Below are 24,089 nucleotides of genomic sequence, written 5' to 3'. Positions count from 1 at the left end.
AGTCTAAGAAATGAATTATATTAAAAGCGGTAAGTGCGCTGCAGATCTTTTAAGAAAAGCATTATTTTAGCTGGAAAGCTTATTACCCAACCCCTAAAGCACTCAGTGACGACTTTTTTTTTTTAATATCCTATAGATCAGCCGGCGCCGCGGCTCACTAGGCTAATCCTCCGCCTTGCGGCGCCGGCACACCGGGTTCTAGTCCCGGTCCGGGCGCCGGATTCTGTCCCGGTTGCCCCTCTTCCAGGCCAGCTCTCTGCTGTAGCCCAGGAGTGCAGTGGAGGATGGCCCAAGTGCTTGGGCCCTGCACCTGCATGGGAGACCAGGAGAAGCACCTGGCTCCTGCCATCGGATCAGCGCGGTGCGCTGGCCACAGCGCACCAACTGCGGCGGCCATTGGAGGGTGAACCAACTGCAAAGGAAGACCTTTCTCTCTCTCTCTCTCTCACTGTCCACTCTGCCTGTCAAAAAAAAAAAAAAAAAAAATACCCTATAGAGCACTCCCTAAGGAAGGAACCTACCTTCAGAAAACTCGATTCTCAGGCCCACAAACCCTGATCTAGGTGTTACAATCTCCTCCCCCAGATACTTTCAGTATTTTGCTTTACTTCAGCCAGTGGTATAAAACAGCCTTTTAGTTCAGTCTCATCAAAGTTGCATCTTCTTGCTAAGAAGACTGGTAATATCTGGCACACACACAAAAATATAATGTAATGAAGAAAACTGTTACACAGAATTATCAATTAGCCATTCTGGTGGACCCATTTCAAGCAGCACGCAAGAATATACTTCGTTTTTGCCTCTTCTTTTGGACTGGATTTTTTGGAAAGATGAACACAAAAACGATTTGAAGGTTAAAATCTCATTACACACAGGCTTATTGCTTTTTATCAAAGAAATTTATTTGCATGTAAATAAACATTCTTTTGTAATGTTTCGGGAAAAAAAATCCCACAGATTTTGTCTACTTTCAAAAAAATGAAAAACCCCAAAGTATTTACAGAACGGCCATACGCACAGAAAATCAAATTTGAAAGATTCTTTTTTAGAAAAGACCCTCCCCAGCTGCTCCTGATGTACATTTTTACTCAAACTTTAAAGCTCAGCTCTTACACAGCTGAGTATGTCTCCCAATCCAATTTTTGAGATTTATGTCCTGCCCTTGCACCAAAAAAATTAACTCAAGGATAGAAATAAATGGGAGGCAGGGATAGAAAGGAAAAAAATACAATGTGATTGCCCAGTGATTATGAATAATGTTTCCTATACTGACATCTGCTTTAAGTGACTCAACTGTGGATACTGTATGATTCATTCACTGGTTCCCTGAAAGGGCGTCTGAGAATTCATGATATTGCTGCACTAGATTTTCAGAGTTAGGCCTGAAGAAGGAAAATCTTTTCAAGAATCTTCAACCTCAAGCCAGTTTTGGCAATTACATCCAGCTTCCCTTCCCACCCCCCCCACCCCCCCAATACTTGTTTTAAGACACATTGAATTTGAACCTGAAATCTTCATGTACATCAGAGCAGGTTTTGACCAAGAACCCCTAATATAAAGACAAAAGACAAAAGAGGAATCAGGTCAAACTAAGAATACATAAGACGCCAGCAGCAGAAGATAGGTAGAAGTTGACTTCATGTCCTTGCCGTCTTTTGAAACAGGAGAGGGAGTACACCTAGACAGGAGGGAGGTGTCCCAGGCTTGGCTTATTCTGCCTCTTCTCCTCCACCCTGTGGAGAAATGCAGTGCTCCCTGGTTCTCAGGCAGGGTGAAGCAGTTTAGCCCCGGCTCCCTGTTAAGCAAGTTCAGATGCTGGGTCAGTGTGTGGGGTGTGCCCATCGACAATTCAGGGGCTTATCCTTCATCCAGATCCTAACTCGGGATTCTTTGATCTGGGATGAAGACAGAAAGAGAGAAAAAGCTTCCCAGTTTACTCATTTTGGTATTTGTTGTGCTCTGCTTGGGGGAGCTGAGCCCCTGATATTATACAGTACATTCCCCATAAGATTTTCCCCACCCACAACAAACTTAAAAACCATGTAACTTTTTTTTTTCCTGCAGAAACCATTGAGATAGGATTTCAAAACTAGGTGACAAACTTGTGAGAAATCCAACCTGGTTGCATGTCTGAGAGGTTGCTACTGTATCAGCATCACAAGATAAAGCACTCTGGTATCACCTCAGTGTCCCCCAAAGACATTTGACTCTGATACGGTAACTGATAACTTTTCTTGCTCCACTTTGCAATGTTTTGTTTCCTACTTCTTTATTACCTTGGGACACAAAAGTGGCAGAGTTGTTGAGAGCTGATGACCAAAAAGGGGAGAATACCAGAGGAAATGAGAGACAGTCAGGAAAGAAAGCCAAAGCTGATTTTCCAACTCTATGCTAATCCAACCTGCAGAAAGAGCTGAAAATAGAAATCTTCTTCCATAGCTGATGAAGTCACTCCACTTTATGACACACATAAACACATATGAATCACCTGGCTTTTTTTTTTTTTTTTTTTTTAAATCCAGAAGAGTTGTGCTGGGGCCTATGCCCCTCCCGCTGATACAGATCCTGAATGGAGTCATCAGGAATGGCACAGTGCAGGTGTCAAAATCAAAGTAAGGCCGCAGAATTTTGAGAGGACCCTCCAAATACTGAGAACTTCGGTTGCACTTAAAATGGTCTTCTGGATTTCTATATTTAGGAGAAGGGCTTCTTATTGATGTCCCCCAGAATCCAGACTCAGACCTATTTATCCAAAAAGGTCCAATTGTGTTGCTACATAGTAGCAAGGGTTTATCTTCATGCTCACCTAGCATTCCAGGCCCCATTATTTCAAGTGAGCTTGAAATTGTTTTAAGTGAACTATGGCTGCAAAAATTTCACTGTTTTATCTCAGGGAACATACAGCGGAGTGATTAAAGTCTAGACTCCTTCTTTGTGATGAAGAGAGACAAGAGCCCAGCTCGTAGGAATGGCATTAGTTCTCCTGCAAACAAAATGCTGGGATGCAGACTTTTGGCACATATGGAAATAGGAGAACTACTAATTCTGTAATGGTTTTCATGCCACTGAGTCAGGAAGGCTATCCGTTAAACCTTACTCATCTGAAAACATGTTTACTTTCCTAAAAGCCACCCCAGCTTTTTTTTTTAAAAGGTTATAAAGCAATACCTCCACAGGAAGGTAGCTCGTAATATTCCTATGTCGTCTGAACCCTATGAAAAAAATGTTCTAAAATAAAAATGTCATTTTGGTTTCTCTATTTAACTCCAAAGGCGGGCTCTGACTAATCTGCCTGGGCTTGATGCTACAGGATCAGCACGAGCTACAAGTTCTCTGCCATCAAATAAGCCTTACTCTTCTGCCTCCCATCATTTTGAACCCTAACCCTCATAGATTTAGAAAGAAACACTGTATAAAACAAACAGATAAAGGGTTAAAATATTACAAATAAATAGCTAAAATCATCTTCCCTCCCCCAATCACTCCCAGTAAAGACACCAAACATTAAGTGTCAAAATGACCAAAGTCCTTCATTTGCCCATGCCTGAAATGGACAACTACCAAAACAAAGGTGAACAACCTTCATGCAAATGCATCAAGGAATGTATTGCTTTTTCATTTTCTGCCCAGCCCTTCAAATACATGCACTAAAATGAGTTTAAAACGTGGCCTAAAAATGGAAAAAGGGAGAAAAATATATATGAATATTTCCCACAAAACTGTTTTTGCGCCCTTCCCTCTCCCTGTACCCCTCCCTCCCCCCTCCCTTCCTTAAGCAAGTATTTTAAGTTTTTCTTTCTGGCAAAGAACAAGAAATTCTTGATAACCACTCAAACCATATAATCTCTTTAGTAGGGTCTGACTATGCCTTTATAAATTCACCCAGCTTTGTGTTAAAGCCTTGCCATTTAGGATTCTTAAAAATCAGACCTGACTTCACCCCTTATGGTGGTTGCCTATAAATGTATTATTTTTTTCCTCTGGCTATGTTTGTTTTAAAAATAAGGTTCTTAATTGCCAATCAGGGCCACATCCATGAGATCATCATCTTCCTCCCCAATCATAAAATCAGGGCTGAGCCTTGAGGGCCTGTCTGCAGATAAGATTGTGTTACTTGTCATAGACAAAGACTGGTCTGAAGAGATAGGTGATTTAGACCAACTCTCTGGCTTGATGCTATGGGATTTTTTCTTGTCTCGGTCTTTGTCCCGCTCCCGGTCCCGATCTTTGTCTTTTACTTTCTTCTTGTCCTTTTTGTGCTTCTTATGCTTCTCTGTGCTATATTCTGGAAGTGGTCGGATGCCATCATCTGAGCTGGGGCTGTTCTGGTAAGATTTCTCTGCTATAGAGGAGCCTGACTCACTTTCACTGTCCAGATTCTGTGGGGTATATGCTGGTGACTTACTGTGGCTGGGAGAGCCACGCTCATGCTTTGGAGTGGAACCACTGATGAGTGGAGAGCCATAGTTTTTGGAAGAGGCCATCTGAGGCCTGAGCCCTTCTCCACTACTTTCCCCAGGTTTCTGCAAAGTCACTTTGGCTTTAATGCTGGGGGAGCCTCCATCATGCTTGCTGATGATGATTTTTGCTACACCTGTGCTCCCCACATTTTTTGACTCTGAAGTCTTCTTAGAAGAATCCACTGAGCCCCCAGAGGTGGAAACCTTTGATTTGTCTTTATCACTTTTCTCACGTTTGCCCTGGAACTCTCCTCCTGACATGTTATGTTTGGAGGACATGGGATGGCTAGAAGAATTTGTGCTCACCCCCATCTGGCCATCCATTGGGTCTTCACTCCCAGGGCCACTAGTGACAACTCCATGCTTCAGTTTATCTATGACAGCTGTCAAAGAAGGCTTCTTATTTCTGCTGGGAGATTTCCCTTTGGAACTCCCATGCTGGTTCTGAGATGACATGGAAGATCCACTTGAGGAAAAGGAGGATGAAGATGCTGTACAAGAATTGGATGATGGGGGAGTTTTTTGGGATAATGAGCCTGAGGATCCTAACCCTGAAGATGACTTCATGCCAGAGCTTGAACTGGTTCCAGAAATATGAGAACCACCAGAACCTGAACTGATAGGGGACTTGGCTTTAGATGGGGGAGTCCCAGGAACAGGCTTCATTGGAGAGGAAAGCTTATCAGAGCTTCCAGGCGGCCTTGAATGAGAAGGGGATATGTTTGGTTTGCTTAAAGAAGGATTCATAAGTGACGATGGCTTCCCTTGAGGTTTCATCTTGGTGCTGCTAGAGCCACTGCTTAACCCATGCTTTGTAATGGGAGAGGATCCTGGCTTCCCCCCAGACTGGGATGAATTTTTGGACTGGCTAGATCCAGAAGACCCTTGGCTAGAGTACATACTGCTACTTAGCTTGGAACTTGATGAGCCTTCTGATTTACTGCTTTTCATCTTGCCTGAGGTGGAAGCAGAAGACGAGGAAGAGGAGGAGGAAGAATGGCTATGGTGGCTTTTGCTGCCTGAGGAAGACACAGAACCACTGCTGGTATACTGACTGTGAGAGGAAGGCTTTCCCACCATCACTGTTCCCTTAGGAATCTGAATAGTGATTTTGGGAATGGGTGGGGTGGCAACACCTGGGGGAGTCTGAGATCTTCCTGAACTGCCTGGAGACTTGGATCCACCTGTACTAGTAGGTGGGGTAAAAGGCCGGTTAGAAGAACTGTGAGATGGGGATTTTCCCTCTGTGTCTGCCTTCTTCCGCTTTGGAGGTTTATCTTTGCTTTTCCCATCATTAGAAGGGGTCCGACTGCGCTTCCCAGGTTTGCTGTCTAACCCTGGCCCTGGCAGACTACTATTACTGGTACCATTGCCTTCTTTTACTCTCTTTTGAGTCTTTTCTTTCCCTAAGTCCCCAGTGGCTAATAAAGGACTCTGACTACCACTGTGATGCTCCATAAGATCTGCAGGACCCAAAGCCTTACCGGCTACTGATATAATACTGAAATCAACTGTGTCAGCTTGGCTATTGCCTTTAAACTTTGTCTCCCCATTATCACCTCCAAGCATTGGCACCCCCAAAGTATTTAGTGCCTGAGATGCAAATCCTTTGAAATCATCATTGTCCCCACTTTGGCTGCTTTCATCAAAATATTCTTCTCCAAAACCACTTTGGCTCTGGCTGTTCAATAAATCAGGATTGAAATCTACTCCATCAGGAAAAAAATGATTGGTAGGCGAGTCACTACTGGGGCTTCCAGCAGCATCTGCAATAAGGTCAGCTGGATCAGTGTATGGATTTTCATTATTATTAGTTTGAAAGACATCAGAGTCAAAGAGGGCACTCTGAGAATGTCCAGAGCTTGAAGAATCTCGAACAGGGGTGCCAATGGGTGGGCAATCATCGCTAGTGCTGGGAAGCTTAGAGGCTTCTTCTGCAATGTCTGAAAGGATATCAGTAACATCTGGGCCAATGCTGTCTGAACTGGATAGTCGGACCATTCTTTGAATACTGGGCTGGGGGTGAGGTACCGGTTGTGGGTAAGTTGTTGGGGGAGTACTACACTGGCTTGGAGCTGGAGTGATGTGTGGCGTATCCAGTGTGTCAGCTGTCATGTTGACATCAAAGATAGGATTCTGTGAGTCAACATCCATTGAAAATAGTTCCCTCTGAAAGTCATCTTCAGTCTGGTGCTTAGGTTTATCAGGTGGTAATCTTGATGACTTCTTCTTCTTGGTCTTGTTACTCCCTGAGCACATTTCCATCCGGGGTGAGCCGGAAGAAGAGTTCTGCCTTTCTAAAGGGCTGCTTCCATAAAGGGTTGAGAAATCCTGGGCAGGATTATCTTTAAGAAGGTTCATGAGCATCGGGTGATTCTTGGTGTTGCCGGCCATCGAAGAGACAGGTGGCGGCGTGTGATGAGGAGGGGTCGGACTCGAGCCAATGGTAGACCCCCCGTTCCCTGTGATTTGCAACAAACTGGTAAGAATTGGGTTCTGAGATACCTTGCTGAAGTCCTCCCCATGGCCCACCGACTCATGCCGATCTTTGATGCTCATGCTCATATTAAACAAGGTGGTAATGGGACCCCCCGGAAAGGTGTTGGTTGGTGTAGTGGTACCACTCATTGGGTTGTTGCCTGTGGTCATGCCATACCCTGGGCTGCTAGCCGGGGGCAGGTTCTTTTTCACCATGTCTTCAACTGTCTCTGCAATGAGGGACAGTGCTGGGGTGTCGGCCTGAATGGTTTCAGCTTTCCTCCGAATAGCCCTCATCGTCACAGGGATGGACATACATCTGAAAGATAAGATGGAAAAAACAAAGTTAACATTGCATTGGCTGCTGAATGAAATCAATTTTTGATTTTGGAAAACAGGCTCCAATTTTGCCCAAGACTTAGATAAGCCCCCAGAGGCTTGCTGTAAGCAGTTTTCACAGAAAGCAAGTAATCTGTAAAGCAATGGTGGTACTATCAAATACCAGGTAAATTCATCCCAAAAAGAATTGGACTGAGTAGGTGATATTAACCTCTTATAAAAAAAACACCAGGGCCGGCACCGTGGCTCATTTGGTTAATCCTCCGCCTGCGGCGCCAGCATCCCATATGGGTGCCGAGTTCTACTTTTGCTCCTCTTCCAGTCCAGCTCTCTGCTGTGGCCTGGAAGGCAGTGGAGGATGGCCCAACTGCTTGGGCCCCTGCACCCGCATGGGAGACCAGGAGAGGGCACCTGGCTCCTGGCTTCAGATCTGTGTAGCTCCAGCTGTAGTGGCCATTTGGGGGATGAACCAACGGAAGGAAGACCTTTCTCTCTGTCTCTCTTTCTCACTAACTCTATCTGTCAAATAAAAAAAAAAGATTAAAAAATACCAAAAGCAAATCATAAATAAGAATATAAGTAATTATATTTCATATTAAACTAAAAATAATTGGTAATAATGGAAGTAAAAAATAAAAAAGGCTTCCTTTGGGGATTTCATATGGTAATTGATAGGACATGATTTACTTTAACTAATTAGCCACTAAAAAAAAAATCTCTTTATTCAACAAGTTCTGAACTTTAATGGCTTAGATCATCCCAAAGCTACAATGCTGTGAAAAGTGCTACTGCTGGTATGAATTCTTGTTTACTATAAAGCAAAGCACTTTTCATAACTTATAAACATACATGTAAAAATACTGTCCCCCAAAGAATATGTCAGCAAGCTTTCTCTTATAGGTCTAGGTAGCAATATTTTAGGCTTTAGAACATCATATGTTCTGTCAATTTAGCTTGAAATCTGACACACAAGTAAACGAACAGCAGTGTTCCAATAAAATCCATTTACAAAAATAGGCTGCTAGCCCTTCCTATGAAAAAAAAAATCTTAAATTTATAAATTAATGTCTGGGAAGCTGAGTGGCTTATGTATCTTCTGACACACTGCCATTTAATGTTAGATCAGTTAAAAAATGGCAAAAGAGGGGACTGGTGCTATGGCACAGCAGGTTAAGCTGCTGTCTGCAGCATGGCATCCCATGTGCGCAGCGGTTCAAGACCTGGCTATTGGCCGGCGCCGTGGCTTAACAGGCTAATCCTCCGCCTTGCGGCGCCGGCACACCGGGTTCTAGTCCCAGTTGGGGCGCCGGATTCTATCCTGGTTGCCCCTCTTCCAGGCCAGCTCTCTGCTATGGCCCGGGAAGGCAGTGGAGGATGGCCCAAGTCCTTGGGCCCTGCACCCGCATGGGAGACCAGGAAAAGCATCTGGCTCCTGGCTTCAGATCAGCGCGATGTGCTGGCCGCAGCGGCCATCAGAGGGTGAACCAACGGCAAAAAGGAAGACCTTTCTCTCTGTCTCTCTCTCTCACTATCCACTCTTCCTGTCAAAAAAAAAAAAAAAAAAAAAAAAGACCTGGCTGCTCTGCTTCTGATCCAGCTATTGGCTAATCTGCCTGGGAAACTAGTGGAAGATGGCCCAAGTCCTTGGGTCTCATGTGGGAGACCTGGATGAAGCTCCTGGCTCCTGGCTTCGGCCTGGCAAGCCCTAGCCATTCACACATTTGGGGAGCCAAACAGCAGATGGAAGATCCTTCTCTCTCTCTCTCTGTAACTCTTTCAAACAAACAAATCTTCCCAAAGAACTATATAAAAAAAAAAAACATGGCACAGCCAGCACTGTAGTATAGTAGGCTAAGCCTCTGCCTGTGGCACCAGCATCCCATATGGGCACTGGCTCAAATTCTGGCTGATCCTCTTCTGATCCAAATCCCTGCTTATTGCCTGGGAAAGCAGAAGACAGCTGAAGAGTTTGGGTCCCCGCACCCACGTGGGAGACAACAGAAGAAGATCCTGGCTCTTGAATTTGGATCGGCCCAACTCCAGCCTTCACGGCCATTTGGGGAGTGAAGCAGTGGGTCCAAGATCTTTCTGTCTCTCCCTCTCTGTAATTCTGCCTCTCAAATCTAAAAAAAATGGCGAGGCCAGCGCTGTGGCATAGTGGTTAAGCAGTGCCGGCATCCCATATGGGCGCTTCCAATCCAGCTCTCTGCTATGGCCTGGGAAAGCAGAAGATAGCCCAAGTCCTTGGGCCCCTGCACCCACGTGGGAGACCCAGAAGAAGCTCCTGGATCCTGGCTTTAGATTGGTGCACCCGTTTCAGCCATCCAGGGAGAAAACCAGCAGATGGAAGACCTCTCTCTCTCTCTCTGCCTTTCCTTCTCTGTGTAACTCTGACTTTCAAATAAATAAATCAATCTTTTTTAAAAAATGGCAAAAGAGGGTAAGCTTTTTAAAAAAGTGTACTTTATTTCAGCTCTTTGCTACCTTGAAGTACCCTAACACCAGGACTGAACTTACCTACCTTAACTCCTGTTACTCTCAGAATGATTAAAAAACAAAAACAAAAACAAAAAAAAAAAACTCATGACACTTTTAAATCCAAAAGCAGAGACACATGAATTCAAAGCAATGACTAAATGCTTTTCTTTAATCACTATAATACTGCAAACACATTCTTCATGGTTCTCTTAATGGGATTTTGATGGAGAAGGGCCAGTGCTACCTTTGAACAACTTTGGCAATGAAGTCATCTGTGCAGATGAGTGCATCTGACAGCCCCTTGTAGAGTTTACAGCTCACATGTGTTGAGTCCTGCACATCCATCACAACTGAAAGACAAAATATATAGGAAATATCTGGGATAGACTCAGTTTCTGACTTTCAGAAAAAAGATACAGGAGCAAATGGTTCCCGTGGGATAGAGTCAGCCATCCACATAACTCACCACACACCAGGGAGTCATTCACAGGGTGCTGAAAAGATACGCTGAAACGAGACTCTGAGAGGGGACATACTTCAAACTGGAGGAGCCCAGGAGAATCTAAAAGACAATGAAAAAGATCACAAAACAGTCAACCAAATGGGAGACTGAGACAAATAAATAAGTATTCTTATATATACAGAGTAAAATTTTCTGGTCCTCCATAGAAACTAAATTTCATACTTTTTCACACAAAAATACCAATTTATCTTCTACAGATAGAAGGAATCAAATTAAAAGGAATCTGCCAGTTTATTATAAATTTCTCCAGAACAAGAATTAAAAAGAGAAACTTCAACTTTCTACATGAAGATACTTAGTCCCTAAAATGTAAGAGATTTTGCCAGATGTAAACACACTACTTTGAAAGTAAATTCTGGGCCAGCGCCGCAGTTCAATAGGCTAATCCTCTGCCTGAGGCGCTGGCACACGGGGTTCTAGTCCCGGTTGCCCCTCTTCCAGGCCAGCTCTCTGCTGTGGCCCGGGAGTGCAGTGGAGGATGGCCCAAGTGCTTGGGCCCTGCACCCGCATGGGAGACCAGAAGGAAGCACCTAGCTCCTGGCTTCAGATCAGCGCGGTGTGCCAGCCGCAGCGCGCCGGCCGCAGCTGCCATTGGAGGGTGAACCAATGGTAAAGGAAGACCTTTCTCTCTGTCTCTCTCTCTCACTGTCCACTCTGCCTATTTAAAAAAAAAAGAAAGTAAATTCTGGGGCCCGCCCTGTGGTGTAACAGGTAAAACTGCTGCCTGTGATGCCAGTATCCAATATGGGCACAGTTGGCCATCTGGTTGCTCCAGTTCCAATCCAGCTTCCTGCTAATGTTCCTGGGAAAGCAGCGGAAGATAGACAAAGTACTTGGGCCCCTGCACATGAGAGACCCAGATGAAATTCCTGGCTCCTGGCTTCAGCCTGGCCCAGCCCAATCAGTGTGGCCATTTGAAGAGTAAACAGGCAGATGGAAGATCTCTGTCTCTCCCTCTCTCTGTAACTCTTTCAAATAAATAAATAAATCTTAAAAATAAAAGTGAATTCTGAAAATAAAAATGGCCACAAGGAGTTTTGTTATTCTGTTTGATAAGCATACATCCAGAACCACTGAATTCACCCCTGCTTTCTATCATTTTTGCAGCTTTTATCTGCGTAGCCTGTAATTCAATGAGCAGAAATAGAGGCTATATTCTAAAATGATGAAGTATGTTTAGGCAAATACACCTATCTAACCTTCATCACAGGTTCTTAGGCCAGTCATTCTGGCAGCCAAGACACAGGATCACCGTTTCGTGAGGAAAACCATGTATCTCTGTAGGATTAGCTCCAAAACTATCTTAGGAAAACTCATTTTGACATGCCCTTTAGTTATGTGAGACAATTCTTCAAGAATTCAAACAGGCAAAATAGAAGGGTCACAAGTTTGCTTGCCTACGCTTTATGTCATTAATCCAACTCTTGAAAATTTCTCTCTTTTTTCTTTTTTTTTTTTGACAGGCAAAGTAGACAGTGAGAGAGAGAGACAGAGAGAAAGGTCTTCCTTTTTTCCATTGGTTCACCCCCCAAATGGCTGCTACGGCTGGTGCGCTGCGGCCAGCACACTGTGCTGATCCGAAGCCAGGAGCCAGGTACTTTTCCTGGTCTCCCATGCAGGTGTAGGGCCCAGGCACTTGGCCCACCCTCCACTGCCTTCCCGGGCCACAGCAGAGAGCTGGACTGGAAGAGGAGCAACCAGGACAGAATCCAGTGCCCCGACCGGGACTAGAACCTGGGGTACCGGTGCCGCAGGCGGAGGATTAGCCTAGTGAGCCACGGTGCTGGCCCAAAAATTTCATTTTTAAAGACATTCTCATTCCCATGAAAGGTATTTCCTAATTTATCTTCCCAGATTCTTGTTTATCATTCCCACTGATACATATCTATTGCTGGTATGCTTTATGACTCAGGTAGAAAATTAACTTTGGTTAACTAGAACAGCCAAAATTTACATCAAGGCCTCTAATAGCAAACTGCATTTGAAAAACATCAGCATTCCAAAATCCTGAGAGAAAAGGGCACACATTCCAGCTTTGAAAAATTTTATGATTAAGTTCTCCAAAGAATGGAGAAGGAAAATATAATAAGGACTAAAGCTAAAAAGCAGTGTCATAACAACCCAAAAATTACATATCAAGAAATTGTCTCACTACAGCATTCTGAGGTCTACCTTCTACAAGGTATAGGCCTTAAGAGAAAGAGTAAAGTACACTGCAAAAAAAGAGGCCTCCATGCACCGCGATTCCCAATAGCTAGTATATGGAATCACCCCCAACATCTGTCAACTAGAGACTGGATAAAGAAATTATGGAGGGGCTGGTGCTGTGGCATAGTGGGTAAAAGCCCCTGCCTGCAGTGCCAGAATCCCATATGGGTGCCGGTTCTAGTCCTGGCTACTCCACTTCCGATCCAGCTCTCTACTATGGCTTGGGAAAGCAGTGGAAGATAGCCCAAATGCTTGGATCCCTGCACCCACATGGGAGACCAGAAAGACGCTCCTGGCTCCTGGCTTCGGATCAACCCAGCTCCAGCCGTTGCAGCCATTTGGGGGAGTGAACGGGCAGATGGAAGACATCTCTCTCCATACCTCTGCCTCTCTGTAACTCTTCCAAATAAATAAAACTTAAAAAAAAAAAATTATGGGCTACGTACACATGGAATATACAATGGTTTAAAAAAAAAATGAACTACTGTCGGTTGTTACAAAATGGATGAAACTGGAAAACCGTATGTTCTCCTTGATCTGTAATAACTAACAAAGACCTAGAAGATCCCGCCTTACATTCCATCAGACCCACAAGCTCTGAATACTGCGCGTCAAATATTTTAAGACTGCCCATACAGAGACCCACAGTTCCTGCACAAGCATTTTCTTTTCTGAAGAGAACTGTAAGTGATGTAAATCCATTTCATGTGAAAAGGGAGTCATTCGGTTGTACATACAAGAGATTTTATAGATGGTCTTGAAAATTCAGAATTACTGAGAAGGCAGCAAACAGGTAAAAAGAAAATGTGTTCATAAACCAGGAAACTGATTATCATGATTGACCTTAAAATACAGAAGGCCAGTGCTGTGGCTCAGTGGGTTAAAGCCCATCCCAAATGGGTACTGGTTCAAGTTCCAGCTGCTCCATTTCCAAGCCACCTCTCTGCTATGGCTGGGAGAGCAGCAGAGGATGGCCCACGTGCTTGTGACCCCGCACTCACGTGCGGGACACAGAAGAAGCTCCTGGCTCCTGGCTTCAGATCAGCCCAGCTCTGGCCATTGTGACATTTGGGGAGTGAACCAGTGGATGGAAGACCTTTCTCTCTGTCTCTACCTTTCTCTGTAACTCTGCCTTTCAAATAAATAAAATAAATCTTAAAAAGAGAGAGAGACTAAAACCTGCACTGGGACTGAGTTCTGATTTACAATAAAAAAAAAAAAAAAAAAAAAAAAACCACGCAGAATATGCCAGAATTGGCCGGCGCCGTGGTTTAACAGGCTAATCCTCCGCCTTGCGGCGCCGGCACACCAGGTTCTAGTCCCGGTCAGGGCGCCGGATTCTATCCCGGTTGCCCCTCTTCCAGGCCAGCTCTTTGCTATGGCCCGGGAAGGCAGTGGAGGATGGCCCAAGTCCTTGGGCCCTGCACCCGCATGGGAGACCAGGAGAAGCACCTGGCTCCTGGCTTCGGATCAGCGAGATGCGCCGGCCGCAGCGGCCATTGGAGGGTGAACCAACGGCAAAAAGGAAGACCTTTCTCTCTGTCTCTCTCTCTCACTATCCACTCTGCCTGTCAAAAATAAATAAATAAATAAATTAAAAAAAAAAAAAAAAAGTAGAATATGCCAGAATAAGGGGGGGAAAAAAAGAGGCTCCCAAAATGCCAAGCTACAGAGTGATTTCATCAGAATAATTTGTGGAGGTTACACTGCCTTCGCTAATCTTTCCACTAGGGTCTTAATTCGGTTTATCTTGGGGTGAAACCCATGCACCTGGAGTTTTAGAAATTCCATAGGTGATTTTCATGGACCACCAAATTAAAAACCCACTTGAGGGGCTGGTACTGTGGCACAGTATATTCAGCCGCAGCTTGAGATACCAACATCTCATTTCAGAGTCTGGGTTCAATTCCTGGCTACTCCACTTTTGATCCATCTGCCTGCTAATTCAACTAAGAAAGCAGTGGAAAATGGTCCAAGTGCTTGGCCTTCTACTATCCAAGTAGAAGACCTGGATGAAGTTCTACACTCCTGGTTTGGGCCTGGCCTAGCCATGCCTGTTAGGAGAATTTGGTGAGCAAACCAGCAAACAGAAGATATCTTTCTGTCTCTGTTACTCTGCCTCTCAAATAATAAAAATCTCAAAAAAAATTAAATTGAAAAACCACTGGAGTAGTCAGTTTCCATCTTTCACTAAATATATCCCAAGGAAAGGCAGTACCTTCTTTCAGAATAGTTCTTTTGACACAGCTTCCAATCAGGGTGTTATAGGCTACTTGGTGTCTGATGATATTTAGGATAAGAGGAACTCGACCAGGATGCTGAAAGGTGATTTTGCTAACAAGAGTTCCCTGCAGACTTCGACCATCTGGAAGAGGGGCATCCTTGTTGAGGAAATAGCAGTGCTGCTGACCTGGAAGAGCCTGAGCAAAAAGAACATCAATGAGTACTATTTACTTTCCCTTTGTGCTCCAACCACAAGCTGTCCTGGAAGAAACTTGCTCCTCAAAAAAAGTACAGCAAAATCGGGGGGAGCAATAAAACCCCACAGTAAATTCTTCAAGCAGTTAGTATTATAAATGCTAACCAATTATTCATTATTCTGCAAAGATGCTTATTTAGTAAAAGCTCTATGCTACTGGGTTCATTGGCTAACATAGGAGCAGGCATTTGGTATAGCAGCAAAGATGGTGCATGGGATGCCTGCATCCCATATCAAAGTGTCGTGTTTGAGTCCCAGCTCCACTGCAGATTCCAGCTCTGCCAATGGGCACCTTAGGCAGCAGCAGTAATGGGTCAAGTGGTTGACTCCTTGCTACCAATGCAGGATACCCAGACTGAATTCTGGGTTCCTGGCTTTTTTCCAACTATGGCAGAGAGCTGGGGAAAGAACTTGCAGATGGGAGATATGTGTCTGTCTGTCTCTCTGCCTTCTCTATGAATAAAAATATAAAAAAAATTACATCAGAAATCTTTATTAAAAACATTTCTAAATGGTTAGTACAAAATCTTTATTTTTTTAATAAAACACTCCATATAATGCAGAACTGTGAAACTATTATTTTTAAAAATTCAAATTCAAGCCCAAACATGTTTTTAGGAACTTTCATAATTTATACATTTTCTTCTCTTTATGTACTTGAAGGAGGTTTCCACAGAATACATTCATGGCACTTGAAGGAATTCAATACTATGAACACTTAATACATACTTGTAAGCTTACTCAATTTTAGAATGCCATTAAGAGAATTTCATATGAAATTTCAACAAATAATTGAACATTGTTGCTTCCTGACTTGAAAACTCATGCCTTTTTTTCCTCAATAGGTTTCAGAGATTTCTGCAATTTCTTGCTTAAATGAGGAATCAGGATATGATCCAACAGTCCAAAAGGAAATTATCTGACCTCGATAATGTTATGAAGAAAATTTCTCATCTTGGGTCTAAATACAACCTATTACATTCTAGCTTTAGTGGGCATTACTTACAGCATAAAATCGCATGTTGTGACTCAAAGGTACTGGATCAGGGTCCTTTGATAGCTCAAATTGAGTGATCAGCTCATACAGGGGTGCATAGGTTGGCTGAGTTTCAAACAATGGAATTCCTGGAAAAACAAGAACCAATATAATAATCTCATTAAGATACAAATGTTGACCACTCAGTTTTCTCTTCATGATTTTTACATTCTTTGGCCCATTTATTCAAGAAGTACTTAGTAAGTGTTACCAGTAGTTTTTTGAGGCCTATAAAACTTTTTTAAAAGATTTATCTTATTTATTTGAAAGAGTTACAGGGAGAGGTAGAGACAGACAGAGAGGTCTTCCATTCTCTGCCGCAATGGCCGGAGCTGTGCCAATCCGAAGCTAGGAGCCAGGAGCTTCTTTTGGGTCTCCCACGTGGGCGCAGAGGCCCAAGGACTTGGGTCATCTTCTACTGCTATCCCAGGCCATAGCAGAGAGCTGGATCAGAAGAGGAGCAACCAGGACTAGAACCGGCACCCATATGGGATGCCGGCACTTCAGGCCAGGGCTTTAACCCGCTGCCACAGCACTGGCCCCGAGGCCTATAAAACTTAAAGAGGGGTTGGTGCTGTGGCATAGTAGGCTAAGATCCACCTGCGGTGCCAGCATCCCATATGGGGTGCCGGCTGGAGTCCTAGCTGATCCTCTTCTAATCCAGCTCTCTGCTTGTGGCCTGGGAGAGCAGTGGAGGTTGGCCCAAGTTCTTGGGTCCGTGCACCTGTATGGGAGACCAGGAAGAAGCTCCTGGCTCTTGATCACCTCAGTTCTGGCCGATGCGGCCATATGAGGACTGAACCAGCAGATGGAAGACCTTTCTTTGTCTCTCCCTCTCTGTGTCTGTAACTCTGCCTCTTAAATAAACAAAAAATCTTTAAAGAGGCCTAAGATAATCTACAATTAAGGTTTCCTTTTCTCACTTACAAGTGAATAGAGGCAGGCATTCAACTTAGGGATTAGGATGCCTGAGTCCCAGACTAGAGTACCTGGGCTCTCACTCCTGCCTCCAGTTTCCTGCTAACAGATCCTGGGAAGCAATGCTGATAGCTCAAGGAATTGGGTTTCTGTAACCTTTGGGTGGGAGACCTGAATCCAGCTCCCACCAAGTCCCAGCCTAGACACTAGCTACTGCTGGCATTTGGGAAGTCAACCAGCAAGCAGGTGGAAGCCCCTCTGTCCCTCTCTTTCTCTACCTCTAGAATAAATAAAAGTAAAAATATAATGAGTTATAGCTCCTAATGCTCAAAGCTCACCTGTGCAGTTTTGCAGTTTCTGAACAAATGCTCTGGATACTGGGATTGGCTGAGGGAATTTCAAGAAGAAACAGGCAGGAAGATCAACACTGTTGGCACTGGTGACTGAAGAGAAGGAAGGGGTCCTTCAAAACAAAGCGCAAGGGAAGAGTTGGATTTTGACTTGATATGAAAATGAAAAAGCCAAATACCTGTTCTCAGACATGTATGTATCTCATACATACTTACAAAGTCTATCAAAAGTCTGCCATTCTTTGAAGTGCCTTCCCACAATTCCAAAACATACTATTTAATGCTGAAGTATTTAATCAAAGATTTATCCTGAAGCATATTTCCCAGTTATTACTCCAAAATAACTCCAAATCAACATAAAATGGAGAAATCATTCAACCACAGGAATTAGCCCAGTTCTCTTCTTTCTCAGCAGAGAATGTGTTCTATGAGCAGACTTCAGAACAGAAACATTCAAATACATACTGAACAAAGAGAAATAAATGGATAGAACAAAAAGCTAAACTCTAGAAATTTAAGTAGGGGAAGGCCAAATGAAATATTTCTTTCATACTGGCCTTAAAGTTAAAAACGTGGACTTTGCTACCATAACGGGACTTACATTTAACTTACCATTTATTGTCAACTGGATGTGACCCCATAATTAATGGTGCAATTGGGAGTTTGTACATAGCAGATGTTCCTTCTATTGTCACTGATGCATTCATGCCCAAAGACCGAGGAACTAGGAAAAGAAAAAGTGTATTCTTTACCACAATATGGGAATCACAACATATTAAAAAATAGGATGGGGGGCCGGCACCATGGTGCAGTGGGTTAATCCTCTGCCTGCAATGCCGGCATCCCATACGGGCATCGGTTCTAGTCCCAGCTGCTCTTCTTCCAATCCAGCTCTCTGCTATGGCCTGGGAAAGCAGTGGAAGATGGCACAAGTCCTTGGGCCCCTGGCACCCACGTGGGAGACCAGGAAGAGGCTCCTGGCTCCTGGCTTCGGATGGGTGCAGTTCCAGCTGTTGCGGCCATCTAGGGGGTGAACCAACGGAAGGATGACCTTTCTCTCTGTCTCGCCCTCTCACTGTCTGTAATTTTACTTCTCAAATACATAAAAATCTTTAAAAAAAAAAAAAGGAGAGGAGCAAGAGTTGTGGCACAGCAGGTTATGTCACTGCCTGCAATGCTAGCATCCCCTATTGGCACTGGTTCAACTCCTGGATGTTCCACTTCCAATCCAGCTCCCCACTAATGCACGTGGGAAAGCAGGGGAAGATGGTCCAACTGCTTCAGTCTTTGCCCAAACATGGGAGACCCAATAAACAGCTCCTGGCTTTGGTCTTGCACAGGCCAACCATTGCAACCATCTGGGGAGTGAACCAGTAGATGGAAGATTCTCTCTCTCTCTCTCGCTGCCTGTCAAATAAATAAATCTTTCAAAAACAAAAATTTCTTCATAACACAGAAATGCTAGAAGATACCCTTTTTTAAGAAGATTTTATTTATTTATTTGACAGGTAGAGTTACAGACAGTGAGAGAAAGAGACAGAGAGAAAGGTCTTCCTCCCGTTGGTTCATTCCTCAAATGGCCTCAAGCTGGAGCTGTGCCAATCTGAAGCAAGGAGCCAGGTGCTTCTTCCTGGTCTCTCAAGCGAGTACAGGGGCCCAAGCAACCGGGCCATCTTCCACTGCTCTCCGAAGCCACAGCGGAGAGCTGGACTGGAAGAGGAGCAACCGGGACTAGAACCGGCACCCCTATGGGATGCCAGCACCGCAGGCAGAGGATTAACCTAGTGCACCACGGCGCTGGCCCCAATACCTTTCTTTAAAAAAAAAAAAAGATTTGGCCGGCGCCGTGGCTCAACAGGCTAATCCTCCGCCTTGCGGCGCCGGCACACCGGGTTCTAGTCCCGGTCGGGGCACCGATCCTGTCCCGGTTGCCCCTCTTCCAGCCAGCTCTCTGCTGTGGCCAGGGAGTGCAGTGGAGGATGGCCCAAGTTCTTGGGCCCTGCACCCCATGGGAGCCCAGGATAAGCACCTGGCTCCTGCCATCGGAACAGCGCGGTGCGCCGGCCGCAGCGCGCTACCACGGCGGCCATTGGAGGGTGAACCAACGGCAAAAGGAAGACCTTTCTCTCTGTCTCTCTCTCACTGTCCACTCTGCCTGTCAAAAATAAAAAAAATTAAAAATTAAAAAAAAAAGATTTATGCATTATTTAAAAGGCACAGTAAAAGAGAAGCAGAGGCAGAGGCAGAGAGAAAGAGAGATCTTTCATCCACTGGTTCACTCCCCAAATGGCCACAACGGCTGGAATTGGAATGATCAAAAGCTAGGAGCCAGGAGCTTCTTCCAGGTCTCCCACGCAGGTGCAGGGGACCAAGCACCTGGGACATCTTCCACTGCTTTCCCAGGCCATAGCACAGAGCTGGATCAGAAGTGGAGCAGCCAGGACTTTAATCAGTGCCCATATGAGAATGCCAGCACTGCAGCATCGGCTTCACCTGCTATGCTGGAGCACCAGCCACTATCTATTCATTTGTTAAAAAGTACTTATTAGGCCGGTGCCGTGGCTTAACAGGCTAATCCTCCACCTTGCGGCGCCAGCACCCCGGGTTCTAGTCCCAGTTGGGGCGCCGGATTCTATCCCGGTTCCCCCTCTTCCAGGCCAGCTCTTTGCTATGGCCCGGGAAGGCAGTGGAGGATGGCCCAAGTCCTTGGGCCCTGCACCCGCATGGGAGACCAGGAAAAGCACCTGGCTCCTGGCTTCAGATCAGCACGATGCGCCGGCCACAGCGGCCATTGGAGGGTGAACCAACAGCAAAAAGGAAGACCTTTCTCTCTGTCTCTCTCTCTCTCACTATCCACTCTGCCTTAAAAAAAAAAAAAAGTACTTATTAAGCTACTGTGCTGAACATGTATATGTTCTGTTGTTTTTCTTTTTTTAAGATGTATTTAGGGGCCGACGGTGTGGCATAGCAGGTAAAGCCACTGCTGCAGTGTCGGCATCCCATATGGGCACCAGTTCAAGTCCTGCTTGCTCCACTTCCGATCCAGCTCTCTGCTATGGCCTGGGAAAGCAGAAGATGGCCCAAGTCCTTCGTGAAGAAGCTCCTGGCTTGGTGACCATATAGCCCAACCACCACTGTCAGCTCTACACCCATTCTAATGGGATTCACTGTTCCTACCTCCCTGTCCACCCCCTGACAAAGTTTTAAGAGAACTTGTTCCTGAAGACGTGGTTCTCTTTCTATCTCCTGTTCTCTCGGTCTCTTGAACTCTCTCACTCTCTTGATCTCTCTTATGCTCTCCTTCTCCCTCTTTTCCTTCTTTGTCCCTTCCCTCCGGCCTGTCACGTTTCCCCCAATAAACCTTTTCCCTTAAAAAAAAAAAAAAGAAGAAGAAGAAGGAGAAGAAGCTCCTGGCTCCTGGCTCCGAATCAGCCCAGCTCTGGCCGTCACAGCCAATTGGGGAGTGAACCAGCAGATGGAAGACCTCTTTCTCTCTCTGACTCTCCTTCTCTCTCTGTGTAACTCTGACTCTCAAATAAATAAATACGTTTTTTTTAAAGTTACAGATTGAGGAGAGACAGAGATTTCCACCCACTGGAAGTCCAGTAGCCAGGACATAAACTGGCACTTACATGGGATGCCAGTATCACAGACCATGTGGCTTAACCTGCTACACAACAGGTTGGAATGCCATCCCCTGTATATGTGTTTTCATACATATATGTATATTTGCATTTGTGTATGGATGTAAACATGTGTGTGTTATATGAAGTGCAAATAGTAAGGACAGTAAACTCATTAGGGGGTAGCAAACCAGAAATTACAGGTACACTGGACATTCAGACTTTTTAAATATTTTTAAAACACTTAAGGAAAGCCAGCACTGTGGCATAGCTGGTTAAATTTCATCTTGGGATGCTGACGTCCCATATCAGAGTACTGTTTCGAGTCCTAGCTATACTGCTTCTAACCCAGCTTCCTGCTAATGTACTTGGGGAGGCAGCAGAACAAATACTTGAGCCCCTGCTACCCATGTAGACTACCACGAAGGAGTTACTGGCTCCTGGCTTTTGCCTGACCCAGGCCTGAGTGTTGTAGCATTCGGGGACTAAACTGGTGGATGGAAAATCGATCAATCTCTATTTTTTTGTTTACATATTTAATTTATACAAGCTTCATATATTTCCTTTATATTATTTAGGAACAAAGTGGCACTTCCCCCCCACCTTCCCTCCCTCCCTCCCACCCACACTCTAACCCTTCCTCCTCCCCTTCCCTCTCAGATTCTCACTCTTAATTTTTACAATGATCTTTTTTCAATACACTTAATGATTGTATAGTTAATCCTACCCTAAGTAAAGGAGTTCAACAAATAGCATGAAGAGAAAACAACACTGTTCCTATAAAAGAGACAGGGCTAAAAACAATCACTGATTCTCAAAATGTCTATTTCACTCCAATATATTATATTTCAGGTACTCTATTAGTTACCTCAGATCAGGAAAAACATATGGTATCTACCTTTTTGGGATCTCTGTCTTTCAAATAAATATTAAAAATGAACAAACAATGAGGAGCTGGCACTTGGCTTAGAGGTTAACACAACCACATTCCACAATGAAGTAGCCGAGTTCAAGTCCACATTCCACTCCTGATTCTAGATTCTTACTAATGTAGACCCTGGGAGGCAGCAGTAATGGCTCAAGTAGGTGAGTCCCTGCCACCCCAAGGAAGGCCTGGATTGAATTCCCACCTCCCAGCTCCAGCCAACAGGCTTCTGCAGGAATCTGGGTGGTGAGCTAGCAGATACATGCTCCCTTTCTCACTCTGCCTCATTAAAAAAGTAAAAATCTGAAAACAGCATTAATTTCTTTAAAGTCTTACCATTATTCTCATGTAAAATGATAGGAGATGCAGTCTTATCATCCAGCAGGTCAGAGGGAGAGGCATAGTACTTCATGTTCATTAAATGACCTATGAGAAATGAAACTCATTGTAGCTTTATCAAGTAAATTTTAAATAAAGGGAAACTTCACGTTTCTATAGTCCTATAAACTAGAAAACAGTTCGACAGATATGAGGAGTCATGCTCCAAAGCAGTTTATAAACTACTACAGAAGATTAAGTATTGATTCTGGGAGCCACAAATTACTTTGCCTAACTGAAAAAGAAATGAGTGGCTGTTCATACTTGAGAAATCATTACAAAATACACAAATGACTAACAGTGTTCACCCTCTGTTTATATCTTTATAAACCAAGATAAACTTAAAAGTAATAACCCAGGGCTGGCATTCTGGCATAGTGGGTTAAGCCGCCACCTGCAATGCCGGCATCCCATATAGGTGGCAGTTGGAGTCCCAGCTGCTCCACTTCCAATTCAGCTCTCTGCTTTGGCCTGGGAAAGCAGCAGAAGATGGCCGAGGTCCTTGGGCCCCTGCACCCAGTTGGGAGACCTGGAAGAAGTTCCTGGTTCCATGATTCAGATTGGCTCAGCTCTGGCCATTGTGGCCATTTGGGGAATGAACCAGCAGATGGAAGCTCTCTCTCTCTCTCTCTCTCTCTCTGCCTCTGCTTCTGTAACTGCCTTTCAAATAATTAACCGTTAAAAAAAATGACCCTGCAACTAAAATTAGACATTTTCTAGATAATCAAAATAGGATCACATACCCCCACTCCTTGGAGTAAGATAGCCAACACTTCCATGAAGAATCTTATCCAAGGGCCCAGCATTAGTGGCTTTCCTGCAAGATAAAACATCTATGTTTGGCTTGCATATTTAAGCCCTGAAGTTCTCAGTACAAGGTGTGATACTGAATTCAGTTCTTGGAAGTCTTATTAATACTATCATAATGGTAATGGCTTTGTTCTGCAATAAGACATATAGCAAGAGCATTTCATTTTCAAAATAAAGATATATCCAAGTACCAGTATGTAATACGGTGAGCAAAAATTACAACTATTATGTATGAGACAGGAGTTCAATACTGACAAATTTCCCAATAAAACTTATGAAATAATAATCAGCAATTTAGCAATGTCATACTCAGAAGATAGAATGCAGTCCTCATCTCGGAAGGAAAGAAGATGACTGTGATATTTAATACACTGGGTGAGTGCTGTGACAAAGTTAAGCTGTCACTTGGGATGCCCGCAATGTCAGAGTGGTGGTTTGAGTCCCGGCTGCTCTGCTCCTGATTCTAGCTTCCTGCTAATGCATACCCAGGGAGGCAGCAGGTGATGGCTCATGTACGTGAGTCCCTGACACCCCTGTGGGAGACCTGGATGGAGTTCATGGCTCCTGGCTTAAGTCTGGCCCAGCCCCAGTTGTGGCAGGGATTTGGGGAGTGAACCAATGGATGGAAGATCTCTCTCTGTCACTCTGCCTTTCAAATAAATAAATAAATGTCTTTAAACAAAAAAAAAAAGATGTGTAAAGAGATGCACAAACTATATACAACTACGTATAATATAGCAAAATATACAACTATAACATAGATGTATTAATTAGTACCTTAACAAGCCCTGGGTGAAAAACAAAGAGTCACACAGAATTGACTCTTTGGTCATTCTTACCAGTACATAATTGCCATTTTAGATAGATCTTGTTCCAAAGATTGGAGAGCCAAGTACATTTTAGTCTTCAGTTTACTGGAGAGTAGATGAGAATATGAGTTAAACAGTTAAAAAACAGACATATATACACACATAAAAATTGATATAGACACCTAGAGGAAAAATCTATACTGGAGGCAACAAAAATGTTTTTTAAAAGAATCATCTTTAGGCCGGCGCCGTGGCTTAACAGGCTAATCCTCCGC

The 24,089-nt window shown here is 44.2% G+C and overlaps 1 protein-coding gene across 2 annotated transcripts in view; it reads right to left on the bottom strand.

Moving 5' to 3' along the window:
• Positions 1 to 2,319: 2,319 nt before the first annotated feature.
• Positions 2,320 to 24,089, bottom strand: part of MED1 (mediator complex subunit 1) — a 39,283-nt gene continuing 17,513 nt past the window's right edge. For both annotated transcript variants that reach the window (XM_062175630.1, XM_062175631.1), the window contains 10 exons: positions 23,845 to 23,919; positions 22,939 to 23,012; positions 22,154 to 22,243; positions 17,882 to 17,993; positions 17,258 to 17,382; positions 15,972 to 16,090; positions 14,705 to 14,906; positions 10,222 to 10,317; positions 10,000 to 10,105; positions 2,320 to 7,257 (listed from right to left, as the gene is read on the bottom strand). In XM_062175630.1, coding sequence (XP_062031614.1) covers positions 4,011 to 7,257; positions 10,000 to 10,105; positions 10,222 to 10,317; positions 14,705 to 14,906; positions 15,972 to 16,090; positions 17,258 to 17,382; positions 17,882 to 17,993; positions 22,154 to 22,243; positions 22,939 to 23,012; positions 23,845 to 23,919 — 4,246 coding nt within the window. In that variant the 3' untranslated portion in view covers positions 2,320 to 4,010. The remainder of the gene's footprint in view (positions 7,258 to 9,999; positions 10,106 to 10,221; positions 10,318 to 14,704; positions 14,907 to 15,971; positions 16,091 to 17,257; positions 17,383 to 17,881; positions 17,994 to 22,153; positions 22,244 to 22,938; positions 23,013 to 23,844; positions 23,920 to 24,089) is intronic.

Source organism: Lepus europaeus, chromosome 18 (assembly GCF_033115175.1).
Source record: "Lepus europaeus isolate LE1 chromosome 18, mLepTim1.pri, whole genome shotgun sequence".
Classification (NCBI taxonomy): Eukaryota; Metazoa; Chordata; class Mammalia; order Lagomorpha; family Leporidae; genus Lepus; species Lepus europaeus.
The sequence above is the reverse complement of the archived record's forward strand: the minus strand, read 5'-3'. Positions and strand labels throughout refer to the sequence as shown.